Source organism: Carcharodon carcharias, chromosome 15 (genome assembly GCF_017639515.1).
Source record: "Carcharodon carcharias isolate sCarCar2 chromosome 15, sCarCar2.pri, whole genome shotgun sequence".
Classification (NCBI taxonomy): domain Eukaryota; kingdom Metazoa; phylum Chordata; class Chondrichthyes; order Lamniformes; family Lamnidae; genus Carcharodon; species Carcharodon carcharias.
This window is the reverse complement of record NC_054481.1, coordinates 69,916,239-69,931,249: the sequence shown is the minus strand read 5'-3', so window position 1 is coordinate 69,931,249 and position 15,011 is coordinate 69,916,239. Positions and strand designations below refer to the sequence as shown.

Sequence of the window (15,011 nt, the reverse complement as noted above, 5' to 3'; positions counted from 1 at the left end):
TGTATCTTATGGGGTGTAACCCATTGCAAAGTGATTAAAAAAACAAATTTGGCTTTGCCTGTTGTTTAAAAGTTACGACCAAAACTCTTAGTTTGCGGTCAGGGATCATTTCTGTCGAGCCGGGAAGTTCTAAAACAGTCAGAAATGCAAAACCAGTGCAGATGAGCCGAGTATTCGACCCACTTTCAATCATACATGTGTAACATTGCTGCCCCAGGAGGAACCATAGGCCTGAATTTCCTACGGCCATGCTTTGTTGGCATTAAACCCGCCCTTGCCCAAGAGCAGACACTCCATTTCAAGCTTTTGGCATGGGACTGTTTGTATTGTTTGAATGGGCCTCTGACACCTGAAAGATAGTATCAGTGGTGTTCAACACCTGCTTGAGATGGTTTGCCTTCTAAGGCAGGGAAGAGTCCACCAGAGACCCAAACGGACAGAAGAACTTTCTTAAATGGAAATGGAAAATTAGAGGGGGTAATAAATCCCCTCATGCCAGAGAGGACTGGGGCCTTTAGAAACCTTAAAGAGACTCATATTAAATCTGGTGTGAGCTAGTATGAGGCCTTTCATGGGTGTAAAGGGTGAGGTTTCCTGGAAAAGCTCTGGAATTGTCCCCGACATTTCTCCTTAAAGCAGGGCAAGCAAGTGGACAGGCAGAACAGTCCTCCCCGGCTGGAATTTAAAGGTCCAATCCAAATGAAGCAGAATCCCATATTTCAGCAACCCCACCAGAGGTAAATGTGATTTATCCTCTCTCCAGCTCTGGGATTTTGGAACCTTATCTACCGGCAGGTCTTTTAGCTCCTGAGGAGGGCAGGAAATGAGATGGGCAAGTGCAAAATTTACACCACCGGCAGCATGCTGGTTTCCTGGTGCCATCCAGCCTCTGGGCCATTTTCCGGGAGGCAGAATGTAGGGAACCAGGGTTACTTGCCCACAAGTGGTGGGTAGCCAATTAAGCTTCTTAAAGATCACCTGAGACCTACTGCTATTCAGCCTCTGGGGCCTTGGAGTCATTGAACAGCCCAGCTGCTTGGAGGCAGCCTCCCAGCAGCAGACTGGGGCAGGCATGCTATGCTTGAGGCAGGTTTAGAGGCCCTCCCTGGCTGCCTGGGTTCAGCAGCAGCCACAGGCCACCCTTCTCTCTCCACAACGATTAGGGTTACCAACTGTGGTTAAATGTATTCCTGGATGCTTCGTCACATGACTCACTCCCACACTTCAGCCATTAGTCAACCTTCCTACACCAACTGGAAAGCAAAAAGACCATAAGACATAGGAGCAGAAATTAGGCCATTCGGCCCATTGAGTCTGCTCCGCCATTCAATCATTGCTGATAAGTCTCTCAACCCCATTCTCCCGCCTTCTCCCCGTAACCTTTGATCCCCTTACCAATCAAGAACCTATCTTTCTCGGTCTTAAATACACTCAATGACCTGGCCTTCACAGCTTTCTGTGGCAATGAATTCCATTGATTCACCACTCTCTGGCTAGAGAGGTTTCTCCTTATCTCTGTTCTAAAATGTCTTCCCTTTACTCTGAGGCTGTGCCCTCGGGTCCTAGTCTCTTCTACTAATGGAAACATCTTCCCCATGTCCACTCTATCCAGGCCTTTCAGTATTCTGTAAGTTTCAGTCAGATCCCCCCTCATCCTTCTAAACTCCATCGAGTATAGACCCAAAGTCCTCAAACATTCCTTATATGTTAAGCCTTTCATTCCTGGGATCATTCTCGTGAACCTCCTCTGGACCCTCTCCAGGACCAGCACATCCTTCCTGATATATGGGGCCCAAAATTGCTCACAATATTCTAAATGTGGTCTGACCTTATAAAGCCTCAGCAGCACATCCCTGCTTTTATATTCCAGTCCTCTCGAAATAAATGCCAACATTGCATTTGCCTTCCTAACCATCGACTCAACCTGCAAGTTAACCTTAAGAGAATCCTGTACTAGGACTTCCAAGTCCCTTTGCACTCCAGATTTCCGAATTCTCTCCCTATTTAGAAAATAGTCTAACAATTGGATGATGTTTGACTGTCGGGCCAAACAGCCCTTTTCCTCCATTTCAATATATTTATATTTGGTGAAGAGAAATGTTCAAAGAAAATGACAAAAAGAAACAATCTTTTTTAATGTCCTGATGATTTTTCTCCAGGGTTGCACACAGCAGTGTCCTGGAGATTGAACTTCAAATTCCTGGAGACTCCAGGCCAATCCTGGAGGGTTGGTAACCCTAACAATGATGGCCTGGCTGCTGATTCTATTTTTAATTTAAAACTTTTAAAATATTGGAGAGAGGGCACCTCCTTGAGGCCTGTCTTTTTCTCTCTCACCCAAGAAGCCAGCCGTCTGCTTCTTCAGTGCTGGAGAGCCTCCTACTGACTCTCAAACTCCAAGAGCCCATCCGCTATCCTTACCTGGACAGTGAACCAGCACACTGCAGCTACTAATTGGCCAATTCAGGGAAAATCACAGGCAAGTGTCTGTTCCCCACACAGTGTAGACTTCTGACCCCTATTTGATGCTGACGCCCATGGGGAAAATCCTGCCCTTGGGCCATCGCATAACAGCACCGCACTTATATCACATCACTACCACTGAATACACGTCTGACTTGAGGAATCTTAAGGGATCTAAAGGGAGCATGAATCTGTCTTGTTCTGACTTGTCCCGGATGCTGCTTTTTGTAGTTTGTGTCGCCGTGGCCTCCTGACACTAGTAATAATTTCTGTTCTTTTGTCAGTCGTCTGAAAACACTTTGCAGAACTTGCTGACATCCTCAGGGATCACATTGCACGTACTGAAAGACATGAAGATTCAGCTGAAGAATGAAGAGAGTGACGCCACTATTGTAGGCTTAGATGATAGCAATCTCTTCAGAGTCAGCGGTGCTGGGGCCTGGCCTTCTAAAACATTACGCCATCACATTGTGGTAAGTTTATGTTGCTTCAAAGGGAAGATTCACTTTAAGGGAGAACACTTCAAATGTGCAGAATTCTTCAGCTGATTCAATCTCCAAAAGCAAATTTGTCCTCATTACCCATGACAAGAGATCATTACTTTTATCTTCACTGCTACCTTGCTGGAAACCAATAACCTCAGGCCTGCTAATACCAAGATAACAAGTCTGCTGACACATACACTGGATTCAGTAGTGAGCAGTGCTCATTGTAGAATAAATAATTTCACCCTGTATGACAATTCCAGAAGTTTAAAATCAATTGTTTTTGATTAAATCTGCTAACAAACTTGTCACATTTATTAGTGCAATGGAGAAGAGTGGGCCTAGGACTAGCATCTTAAACTTAAATAAGGGCAGCTATGTGGGGATGAAAGCTGAGCTAGCAGAAGTGAACTGGGAAACTAGGCTAGAGGATAGATCAATAGAGAAGCAGTGGCAAACATTTAAGGGGATATTTCGGAGTATTCACAATAAGTACATTCCTACAATAAAGAAAAATTCCGAGGGAAGGACCCACCATCTGTGGTTAACTAAAGATGTTAAGGAAAACATCAAACTTACAACTCCGCAAAGATAAGTGGCAGGACAGATGATTGGACAAAATATAAAGAACAGCAAAGAATGACTAAAAGGTTAATCAGGAGAAAGAAATTAGAGTATGAGAGGAAGCTAGCTAGGAATGTAAAAATGGATAGCAAGAGTTTATACAGATATTTAAAAAGGATAAGAGTAAGTAAAATGAGTGTTGGTCCTCTAGAGAGTGACAGTGGGGAGTTAATAGTAGATAGTTAATAGTAGATAATAAGGAAATGGTGGAAGAAATAAATAAATACTTTGCTTCTGTGTTCACTGTAGAGGATACAAAAAACATTCCAGTAATAATTACAAATCAGGAGGTGAACGGGAGAGAGGAACTTGGTGAAATTGAAATCACCAGGGAAACGGTACTGAGCAAATTGATGGAGCTGCAGGTTGGCAAGTCTCTGGGTCCTGATGGACTACATCCTAGGGTCTTAAAAGAGGTGGCTAATGAGGTAGTCGATGTGCTGGTGTTAATTTTCCAAATTTCACTAGATTCTGGCAAGGTTCCATCAGATTGGAAAGTAGTAAATTCAAGAAGGGAGGGAAGCAGAAAACAGGAAACTATAGGCCAGTTAGCTTGACGTCTGTCACCGGGAAGTTATTGGAATTGATTAGTAAGGAGGTTATAGCTGGGCACTTAGAAGAGCTTCAGGCCTTAGGTGTCAGCTTTGGCTCAGTAGGTAGCACTTTAACTTTCTGAGTTAGAAGGTCATGGGTTGAAGTCCCATCCAAATATTAGAAGAGCTCCAGGCAATAGGGAAGAGTCAGCATGGTTTTGTAAAAGGAAAATTGTGTTTAACCAATATATTGGAGTTTTTTGAAGATCTAACATGCACATTTGATAAAGGGGAGCCTGCAGAAGAACTGAATTTGGATTTCCAGAAGGCATTTGATGAGGTGCCACACCAAAGATTGTTACAGAAAATAAAAACGCATGGTGTAGGGGGTAACATAATAACATGGATAGAAGATTGGCTGGCTGGCAGAAAGCAGAGCGTATGTAAAAATGGGTCTTTTTCTGATTGGCAGGATGTGACGAGTGGAGTCCCACAGGGGACTATACTGGGGCCTCAACTTTTATGATTTACTTAAATGACTTAGATGAGGGGAGTGAAGACATGGTAGCTAAATTTGCAGATGACGCAAAGCTAGGTAGGAAAGTTTGTTGTGAAGAGGACATGAGGAGGTTGCAGATGGATATAGATAGGCTGAGTGAGTGGGCAAAGATCTGGCAAATGGAATTTAATGTGGCAAAACGTGAAATTGTTCACTTTGGCAGGAAGAACAAAAAGAAGAGCATTACATAAATGGAGAACAGCTGCAAAATTCTGAGGTGCAGAGAGATCTAGGTGTTTTAATACATGAATCACAAAAAGTTAGTATGCAGGTACAGAAGCTTAAGAAAGTAATTAGGAGAGCAAAGAGGGGATATGAGAAAGCTCTGGTTGGTAAAAGTAGGGAAAATTCCAAGATATTCTATAAGTATATCAATGGGAAGAGGATAACCAGGGAAAGAGTAGGGCCCATTAGGGACCAAAGGGGCAATCTATGGGTGGAGCCAGAGGACATCGGTAGAGGGTTGAACGAATATTTCACATCCATCTTCACCCAAGAGAATGAGGATGAAATATGGAACTCGGGGAAAGAGACTGCGATGTTCTTGAGCAAATTGATATAGGGAGTGACAAGGTATTGGAGGTGTTGGCAGGCTTAAGAGTGGACAAATCTCCAGGTCCGGATGATTTGTGTCCCAGACTCTGGCCATGGGGGAGGTGCCAGAGGATTGGAGAACAGCTAATGTGGTTCCGCTTTTTAAGAAGGGTTGTAGAGACAAGCCAGGGAACTACAGGCCAGTGAGTCTCACGTCAGTGGTAGGGAAACTATTGGAAAAAATTCTGAAGGAGAGAATTTATCTCCACTTGGAGAGGCAAGGTTTGATCAGGGATAGTCAGCATGGCTTTGTCAGAGGGAGGTCATGCCTAACAAATTTGATTGAATTTTTTGAGGGTGTGATGAGGGTAGTGCAGTTGATGTAGTTTATATGGATTTCAGCAAAGCCTTTGACAAGGTCCCACATGGGAGACTTATAAAGAAGGCAAATGCACATGGGATACAGGGTAATTTGATAAGTAGATTCAAAATTGGCTTAGTTGTAGGAGAAAAAGGGTGATGACAGAAGGATGCTTTAGTGACTGGAAGCCAGTGACCAGTGGTGTACCACATGGATCTGTGCTGGGTCTCCTATTATTTGTCATTTATATAAACAACATGGCTATGTGGGGGGTAGGATAGTAAGTTTGCGGATGACACAAAGATTGGCCGGGTGGTTAACAGTGAGGTTGAGTGTCTTGGGCTACAGGAAGATATAGACGAGATGGTCAAATGGGAAGGTAAGTGGCAGATGGAATTTAACCCTGAAAAGTATGACGTGATACACTTTGGAAGGAGTAATTTGACAAGGAAGTATTCAATGAATGGCATGACACTAGGAAGTTCTGAGGAACAAAGGGACCTTGGCATATGTATCCATAGATCTCTGAAGGCGGAGGGGCGTATTAGTGGGGTGGTGAAAAAGGCATAAGGGACACTTGCCTTAATCAATCGAGGTATAGATTACAAAAATAGGGAGATCATGTTGGAGTTGTATAGAACATTGGTGAGGCCACAGCTGAAGTACTGTGTGCAGTTCTGGTCGTCACATTATAGGAAGGATGTGATTGCACTGGAGGGGGTGCAGAGGAGATTCACCAGGATGTTACCTGGGATGAAACATTTAAGTTATGAAGAGAAGTTGGATAGACTTGGGTTATTTTCATTGGAGCAGAGAAGACTGAGGGGCGACCTGATCGAAGTGTATATGATTATGAGGGGCATGGACAGGATGAATAGGGAGCAGCTGTTCCCCTTCATTGAAAGGTCAGTCACAAGGGGACATAAGTTCAAGGTGAGGGGCAGGAGATTTAGGAGGATGTGAGGAAAAACTTTTTTATCCAGAGGGTGGTGACGGTCTGGAATGCACTGCCTGGGAGGGTGGTGGAGGTGGGTTGCCTCAAATCCTTTAAAAAATGCCTGGATGAGCACTTGGCATGTCATAACATTCAAGGCTATGGGCCAAGTGCTGGTAAATGGGATTAGGTAGGGAGGTCAGGTGTTTCTCATGTGTCAGTGCAGACTCGATGGGCCGAAGGGCCTCTTCTGCACTGAGATTCTGTGATACAGCAAGTAATTAAGAAGGCTAATGGAATGCTGTCCTTTGTTACGAGAGGGATTGAACATAAAAGTAAGGACGTTATGCTTCAGTTATACAGGGCATTGGTGAGACCACACCTCAAATACTGTGTGTAGTTTTGGTCTCCTTATTTAAAGAAGGATGTAAATGCATTGGAGGCAGTTCAAAGGAGGTTTACTAGATTGATACCAGGATTGTCTTATGAGGAAAGGTTGGACATTCTGGGCTTGTTTCCACTGGAGTTTAGAAGAATGAGGGGTGATTTGATTGAAGTACACAGGATCTTGAATGGCCTTGACAAGGTGGACATCAAAAGGATGTTTCCTCTTTTGGGTTAGTCCAGAACTAGGGGGCACTGTTTTAACATTAGGAGGTGCCCTTTTAGGACAGAGATGAGAATTTTTTTCTCTGAGGTTGTGTAACTTTGGAATTTTCTTTGGAGGCAGGATCATTGAATATTTTTAAGGCGGAGGTAGATAGATTCTTATTAGGCAAAGGAATCAACGGTTATCGGGGTTAGATGGGAATGTGGAAATCAAAACACAAGATCAGCCATGATCTTATTGAATGGTGGAGAAGGCCCGGGTGGCCAAACAGTCTACTCCTCTTCCTATTTCTCATGTTCTTATCTGTGCTTTCTCTCTAACAGCACTTTAATGAAGCTCTGGACAAATATGGTCAATGGATCCTCCATGTAGCTAAAGTATTGGAATTGAGATATGTCAGTGACAAAAAGAAAACAAATGCAAAATCCATTTGTCAAATTGTTTCTGTCAATTTATGAAACTGCCATTGCACCAGCTTTATTTGTTCTTTAATGGAATGTGGGTGTCACTGGCAAGGCTAGAATTTGTTGCCCATCCATAATTGCCCTTGAACTGAGTGGCTTGCTCAGCCATTTCAGAGAGCAGTTAAGAGTCAACCACATTGCTATGGGTCTGGAGTCACATGTAGGCCAGACCAGGTAAAGATGGCAGATTTCTTTCCCTAAAGGATATTAGTGAACCAGACAGGTTTTTACAACAATCGACAATGGTTTCATGGGCGCCATTACTGACACTCATTTTCAATTTCAAGGGACATGGAAATGTTAAAGTAGTGTTATGATGGAGTGAAAGCTGTAATACATTTTCAAGCAGAATATCATAATTTTATCGGTGTCAAAGCTGAAAACTCATCTTTGTAGTAGATCCACCTACAGTGTTGTTCAATCTTTATTTCCCCTCTTTTTGTAGAAGCTGATTTCTATCTTCATTTAATGCCTCTCTCATGCCTTAGGCCCACTTTAATCTAAACTTCCCAAGTTGTTTTATTAATTTGTGGGATGTGGGCATCACTGGCTAGGCCAGCATTTGTTGCCCACCCTTAATTGCCCTTGAGAAGATGGTGGCGAGCTGCCTTCTTGAACCGTTGCATTCCATGTGGTGTAGGTACACCCACAGCACTGTTAGGGAGGGAGTTCCAGGATTTTGACCGAGCGACAGTGGTGGAACAACACTATATTTCCACGTTAGGATGGTGTGTGGATTGGAGTGGAACTTGCAAGTAGTGGTGTTTCCATGTGTCTGCTGCCCTTATCCTTCTAGGTGGTAGAGATTTCAGGTTAGGAAGGTATAGTCCAAGGAGTTTTGGTGAGTTGCTGCAGTGCATCTTGTAGATGGTACACACTGCTGTTACGGTGCGTCGGTAGTGAAGGGAGTGAATGTTTAAGGTGATGGATGGTGGCCAATCAAGCAGACTGTTTTGTCCTGGATCATGTTGAATTTCTTGAGTGTTGTTGGAGCTGCACTCACCTGGGGCAATTGGGGAGTATTCCATCACACTCCTGACTTGTGCCTTGTAAATGGTGGACAGGCTTGGGGAGTATCTGACCTCACTTCCTCCAATCTCTATTTTGATTTAACCACTATTTACTTGATAATTGCTTGAACTTTGTAGCTGTGCATTAACGAGCCAGTAATCGCAGTATTTTTACATTCTTACGCACAATTGTGGCCAAATGATCCCATTCAGACATAGAATATCTTCCAACTGCTTTCGTTTTGTTTTTCAGTTACCTGCTGAAGATAGGTGTCTGTCTGCAGCAATCAAATCAGGTGGTGCAGTATTTGATTCTTCAAAGTTCATCAATCAAGGTGAAAATTTCCTCCAATTATTTAGTTTCCAAGTCACCAAGAAGCACAAGATTGGCAAATGTGAGATTTGCCAGTCCAGCACAGGTTGAAACAACTTCATGTTTAGTATCTGAGTTGACTACTTCATAGCAAAAAGAATGTCAGATAGTTATAATGGCAGATGCACAATATGAGGAATGTATCCTACAGTCCGTAACACCCATGGAATTAAAAGTCATATTTTCACATTCATTGCAGCCCACACCATGCTGTCACTGTACATATTACTCTAAATTCCTGGTCCTAATTAAAAATTATTTCAAATTAATTCGAATAAACTATGTATTTTACTGTGACTTGCTCGTACAGTCAATCCAATGCTGGATTTATATTCCTAATACATTAATGGGCAGCATATTTTAAAACTCCCTAAATCATTATTGTTCTCTCCACAAAATTTCCTTGAAGGTTCACTCGAAATAATTAATGACAATGATGAGAGGGAGCTAAACATGACAGATTAAATGTGCTTCAGAAGCACATGCAGTCTTGAAAACTGTTGTTTTGATATTTCAGCTCAACAAAGCTGCAAGGTGATTCATGCTAGCTGTTTATCTGTGCTGTGTAGATAGCTATGTCTGGGTATCTGCTGGAATTTAATATAGGTTAAACCGTAAACATTTGATTTCTTCATTTTCGAATTATGACTAACGCAATCCTTCTGAATCATTCTCCACAAGAAACAGAACAGCCAAAGTAAGATCCAAGTGTTTGGATTCTACTGAATAAAGAATGGAACACTACTTGGTTTACAGTTGGTGACCTAACACATTTGATGAGCTCATCATGCAGTAAATCAGAAAGATTGAGACTCAGTTAATTTGGTGTACAACTCCTGAAATCACGTTGAGGCCCGAAATCCTCTCCAACATTTTTTATAGATTGTGTGATCCAGATTATTATTGTTCTTTCTAGAGGTCATCATGGTGCTTGTCAGCCCTGTAGAGTTTACCATTGTTTATAATGGAAGTCTAAAGCTGATTAGGTTGTCTAACAAAGTGAGGAGGTTCAGTAGCTGTTATAATCAAAGAACAGAGTTCTAGCACATCCAAATGGCACAAATAGTCAGCAGCAAAGGAAACTGCTAGTTAATATGGTGATGAAAATCATAGCCAGTACTTTTTCAATAAATTTTAGCATAAATTTCAGGCATCTTCATTACTCCTATTAGATGATACCAATTATAAGAATAATACTCAGGACATTGAGAAAGTCAACAACTTGTTGAGTAGCAATAATAATTTAGTACAGAATTATAAATATCTCAATGTAGCGTAAAATTGGTGCCTTTTTATTTTGTCTATCAATTTACTGAATTCCTTTTCCCTGAAACATTTTGTACTAATAAAATAAATTCTTTGATTTTTGTTAAATATAGTTTTATCAGTCTCAATGAGGTATGTTTTCAGTGAGTGAATCCTACATATACTGTTTTTCCCTATTGGACATTAAATGTCTTGAAATATTGCCTTCAGATTCACGTTTGTGTGAGAAATGCATAAATAACATTACTTGCAGGTTACATTTGTTAATTGACTTACATATTTTTGGAATACAGAGCAAGCAATATTTTAGTTTTATTATTGTGATTCTCAGTTTTTCTGTTTTGTTTCATACTTTCAGTGATATTATTATATTAGAACTTTGTAATAAGTTCCAGTCATTAGAATTCTGTGATTGGAGAGTACTGAGTCTTGCACATGTTTTCAATGTCTTCGTTCTCCTTTACCTCATTGATGCAATGCACTTTTACATTTGGTTGTGTTTATGGAATCATATTTTTAATAAAATGAGGTTAGAAGTTTCTGTGTGCATTTAGTCTTAATTTGAAAGCACTCGGTTTGTTGTTAAAGTATGAACAAGGGGTATCAAAACATGCTGCATATCTGTTTTTTTATGTGACGTAGAATGTTAATTTTCACGTTCAGATTGGATTTGTGTAACCCATATAACCAGTGTTTGACTTTTCTGTTAAAAGAAATAAACTTGATTCAAAATTGTGTGGAAATTTCCATAACTTCTAGATAGCACTAGTACATCGGTCTAGTGGAAACATTCCTTTAAGGACTACCCATCTCTTTGCCATGTTTATGTCAAAATGTAGCAACATTTTCATCAACTGCAACTAGACTCATTTTAATTTGCTTAAGAGAAAATGGATAATGCCACGGATAATAAGTAAAGGATTTGTGTGTTGAGATTCATTCACTTAAGCAGATTGTTCACTTACTAATATTTTTTTCATCAATCTTTCATGGAATGTGGGCATCACTGGTATTTGTCAGCATTTGTTGCCCATCCCTAATGGCCCTTGAACTGAACGGCTTGCTAGACCATTGTGGAGGGCGGTTAAGAATCATCCATGTTGCTGTGGGACTGGAGTCTCATGTAGACCAGCCTGGGTAAGGATGGCAGATTCCCTTCCCTAAAGGACATTAGTGAACCAGATGGTTTTTTACAACAATGGATGATAGTTTAATGACCACCTTTACTGAATGATGTATTAATTGAATTTAGATTCCACCAGCTGCCATGGTGAAATTGAAAGTATTAAAACCTAAATGTTTTATGCTTAGGAACCCAAGACTGCCATTCCAATAATTTTGCATTAGGTAACTTCAGCCAGATAGTGTTATGTGTCTTCTTGAAGCTGTGTCTGTAATATCTTGCCCTGTTCACTGGTGGAATGCCTTACCTTCCCAAAGAAACATTTTAGTAATGATTCTGTTCCTATAAAAGAGCCTTGGGCGGTTGGTAAATCTGTTGTGAACTAAAAGGAATGTTAATATTCAGACCTTTTCACTTTCCACAGAAATGGGAAAGGAACTCCATCTGTGCAAATTAACTGACGTAATATTTTGACAGAAGGGAGAGGAAGAGGCAATATGTAATTAATAGTATGGTCTAACATGCGTGCACGATCAGAGGGACCTGGCAGTTAATGGGTGATGGATATATGGAGAGAGTAGTTATCAAAACATATGGAATCTTGGGGTGGAATCGTCACAGGTTTGAAATAAGTGTGGCAACAGGCGGCTAAAATGATGTTTAACCCACCAGTTGCAATGGCTGCATTTCATGCCATATTGTCCCAAACCTGCCACATTAATTATGCATTTCAGGAAACATGCCGTTTCCATGGTGTTGATTCCCAGAAAGATTTCCAGAGTGCTTACCCTGGTCTGGCCACTATCACATCCTGCTTTCTACTCTTAATGTCACCATTAGCACCTCCTTTAGCCAGTGCCACCACCATTAACACCCCTTTGACCTTTTGTTTATGACATCTTTTGCAATCTCTCCTTTGCCTCCACCTAACACGCCTTCATTCCAGCTTTACCCATTCCACCCCCCTTAAATAGTACATATTTCACCAATTTTACTTCCCTTTAGCTCTGAAAAGAAGTCATATGGACTCGAAACTGGCTTGGGAGGCAGTGGCAGTGGTGATCAGCACCAATGCCCTGCAAAAGAGGACAGCCACCTAGTGCCACTGAGTGAATGATCACCCTCTTTCTACTAGGGTAAGTCACTCTTCTCAACACTCTCAGCTCTCTCACCCACAAACCCATCACACATCCACAGGGCCCTCACTGTCAGTTCAAGGGACATCACCATTCACTCTCTCACACACACCTTCACTGTCCTCATCCCATCCATGGGACCACTCACCACCAACACATGCCAGGCATACTTATCATCTGGCCTGGCAGGTGTCCTGGTTACCCTCTCTACATCTGTATTCATGCAGGACAAGCTGGCAAACAACAAAAGGAAGAGGTTGCAGACGGGTGGAGGAATGCCTGAAATCAAGGTCCTCATGGACTTTGAAAACAGAGTCATCCAGCTGGCCGGCGATGACCTGGACCAGTGCCAGTGCTGATAGTGAGGTCGGCGCTGCTCTACCAAGTGAGGATCCAGCAGTGCAACATCCATCAGACAACCATGCTGTGAGTGATGTGTCCTCTTTCACCAGCCACTGCCATGCACTAATTATCTCCCCTTGCTTCCGCTGACACATCTGCCAAACAGCCGACAAAATCCATGACCCAGGGCCTCCAATCAAGTCCCAAAGAAACCTCTGAAGAGGAACATAGAGGCACCCTCCCTAAAGTCCTGTCACAGCACTCACCCACACCCTCCACCAGCACAGAGACACACCTCAGTGGGACCTTGCTTTAGAGTAGCTTCGGGATCACAATCTGGTGAGCACATCGCTCTTTCTGATCCACAGCAGGTGGTGGCAAGGACTTCCCAGTTTTCCGGCACTCATAGGACGGCTGGGGACAAGAACATTGCTGAGTCCGAGTCAGATGACGAGCCTCTGGACTTGGTCATGTCACAGTTGCTGGAGCTGCAAAGGCAAGCTCGGGAACATGAGGAAGCGATGTCCTCTGCACTCCTCAGACTGCAAGGCACAATGGAGGAGCCTGTCCACATTCAGGCTGAGGTAATAGTGCCAGCATCCAACTCACTGAGGTTAACACTGGTAGGATGGCAGTCGCCATGGAGACCTTGGTCCAGGACTTCACTTCTGCACTGCACTGCTCAACTCCATCACCGACACCATAGCTAGCCTCTTAACAGTGTGTATGGGAGAGGGGTACCGGGCAGCTCAATCTTACTCCAGCTACCCCTACTCGTCAAGGAGTCAGCCTGGGGCTCTCGAGCACCCATAGGGAGGAGGATCAGCGGACCCATCCATCCAGGTGTCTCCGGGAGTGTCCAGCCCCTCTTCCTGTGACCCTAGCAGCTCCAGGTCCACAGCTTGATGAGGGTGTCACAGCCACACAGCAGGACCCCGAAAGCAGGCCAGGGGACTCAGAGAACACCCGTCAAGTTCATCACACACATGGTATAGCAGTCAGCAGGCTGCCTCCACTCCCGCTGTGGATGTGGGGAGAGCACCAAGATGTAGCGGCAGGGTTAGGATAGTTAAGCAAATGTAACTCTTTTGAGTCAATTAAACTAAATTAACAAGATCAAGCATAAAGTAAAAGCAGCCCCTCAAAGGGAAACTGCAAAGACAAAATTCAAAAGAAACTTAGCAACATTAAGTCAAAATGGTCTTTAAACACCCCAGTCCCCGCGGTGCCCACTGAGCACAGGAGCCCTCGATGGTGCCGGCAGACACCACCTGCTCCCCCTCCAGGGACGCCCAGCCGTGAACATAGACGTGGAAGAGGGGCAGATCGTAGTTGGATGATCCCGTCAATCACTTGTGTGGTCACTCCCCAGGACGTCCCAGAATGCCCTGAAGAACTCCACGGTCAGCCCGTCCAGCCCCAGGGATTTGCCCCGGAGTGGCTGTTGAGGGGCCCGGTCAGCTCCCCCAGACTTATCGGGGAGTCAAGCTTTCCGGCGCCTTCCAAGCCGACCTGTAGCAGGTCCTCCCACAAAACTCTGCGAGCATCCTCGCTGGACAGATCCGGAGAGAACAGGGCAGTGTAATAGTCTCAGGATGCCCTCCAGATCCGAGACAAGGGATCCGTCGTCGGCCAGCAGCGTAAGGAGCTGCTGACGGACCCCATGCCTTTTTTCCAGTGAGTAGAAGGGGGAGCCACGGTCCAGGTCCGTGAGGAACCGGATCCGTGACCTCACAAACTCTCCCCAGGACCCAACAAGTTGCAGGTCCCGCAGCGCGCCCCTCTTCTCATTGTACTCCAGCCGCAGGGCTGGGTCCGCGTCGGGCTGACCGAGACCTGCCTCCAGGTCGAGCACCTCCTTCTCCAACTCCTCGACCCCGGATTTCCGCCTCTTTATCGACCCCCTCGTGTACTCCTGACAGAAAACGTGGGCGTGAGTCTTGCCCACGTCCCACCAGGGCCTCAAGAAGGGGAAGCCTCCCTGCTTCCTTATCCAGCCGGCCCAGAAACGACAAAATTAGTCCAGGAACCACTCGTCCTCCAGCAACAGGTTGTTAAGGGGCCAGTACGCGGACCCCGTCCGAGCGCAGAACGGAGCGAGCTCCGCCCACACCAGACGTTGGACTGTGCACGGACCCTGCAGCACAGAAGCTAACAGAACACAGGACATGTACGCCCTCGAAACGTAAAGGAG

General features: G+C 43.9%; 1 protein-coding gene across 1 annotated transcript in view; it reads left to right on the top strand.

Moving 5' to 3' along the window:
• Positions 1 to 10,755, top strand: part of LOC121287955 — a 387,185-nt gene extending 376,430 nt beyond the window's left edge. The window contains exons 76-77 of the mRNA XM_041206118.1: positions 2,748 to 2,936; positions 8,831 to 10,755. Coding sequence (XP_041062052.1) covers positions 2,748 to 2,936; positions 8,831 to 9,001 — 360 coding nt within the window. The 3' untranslated portion in view covers positions 9,002 to 10,755. The remainder of the gene's footprint in view (positions 1 to 2,747; positions 2,937 to 8,830) is intronic.
• The last annotated feature ends 4,256 nt before the right edge of the window (positions 10,756 to 15,011 follow it).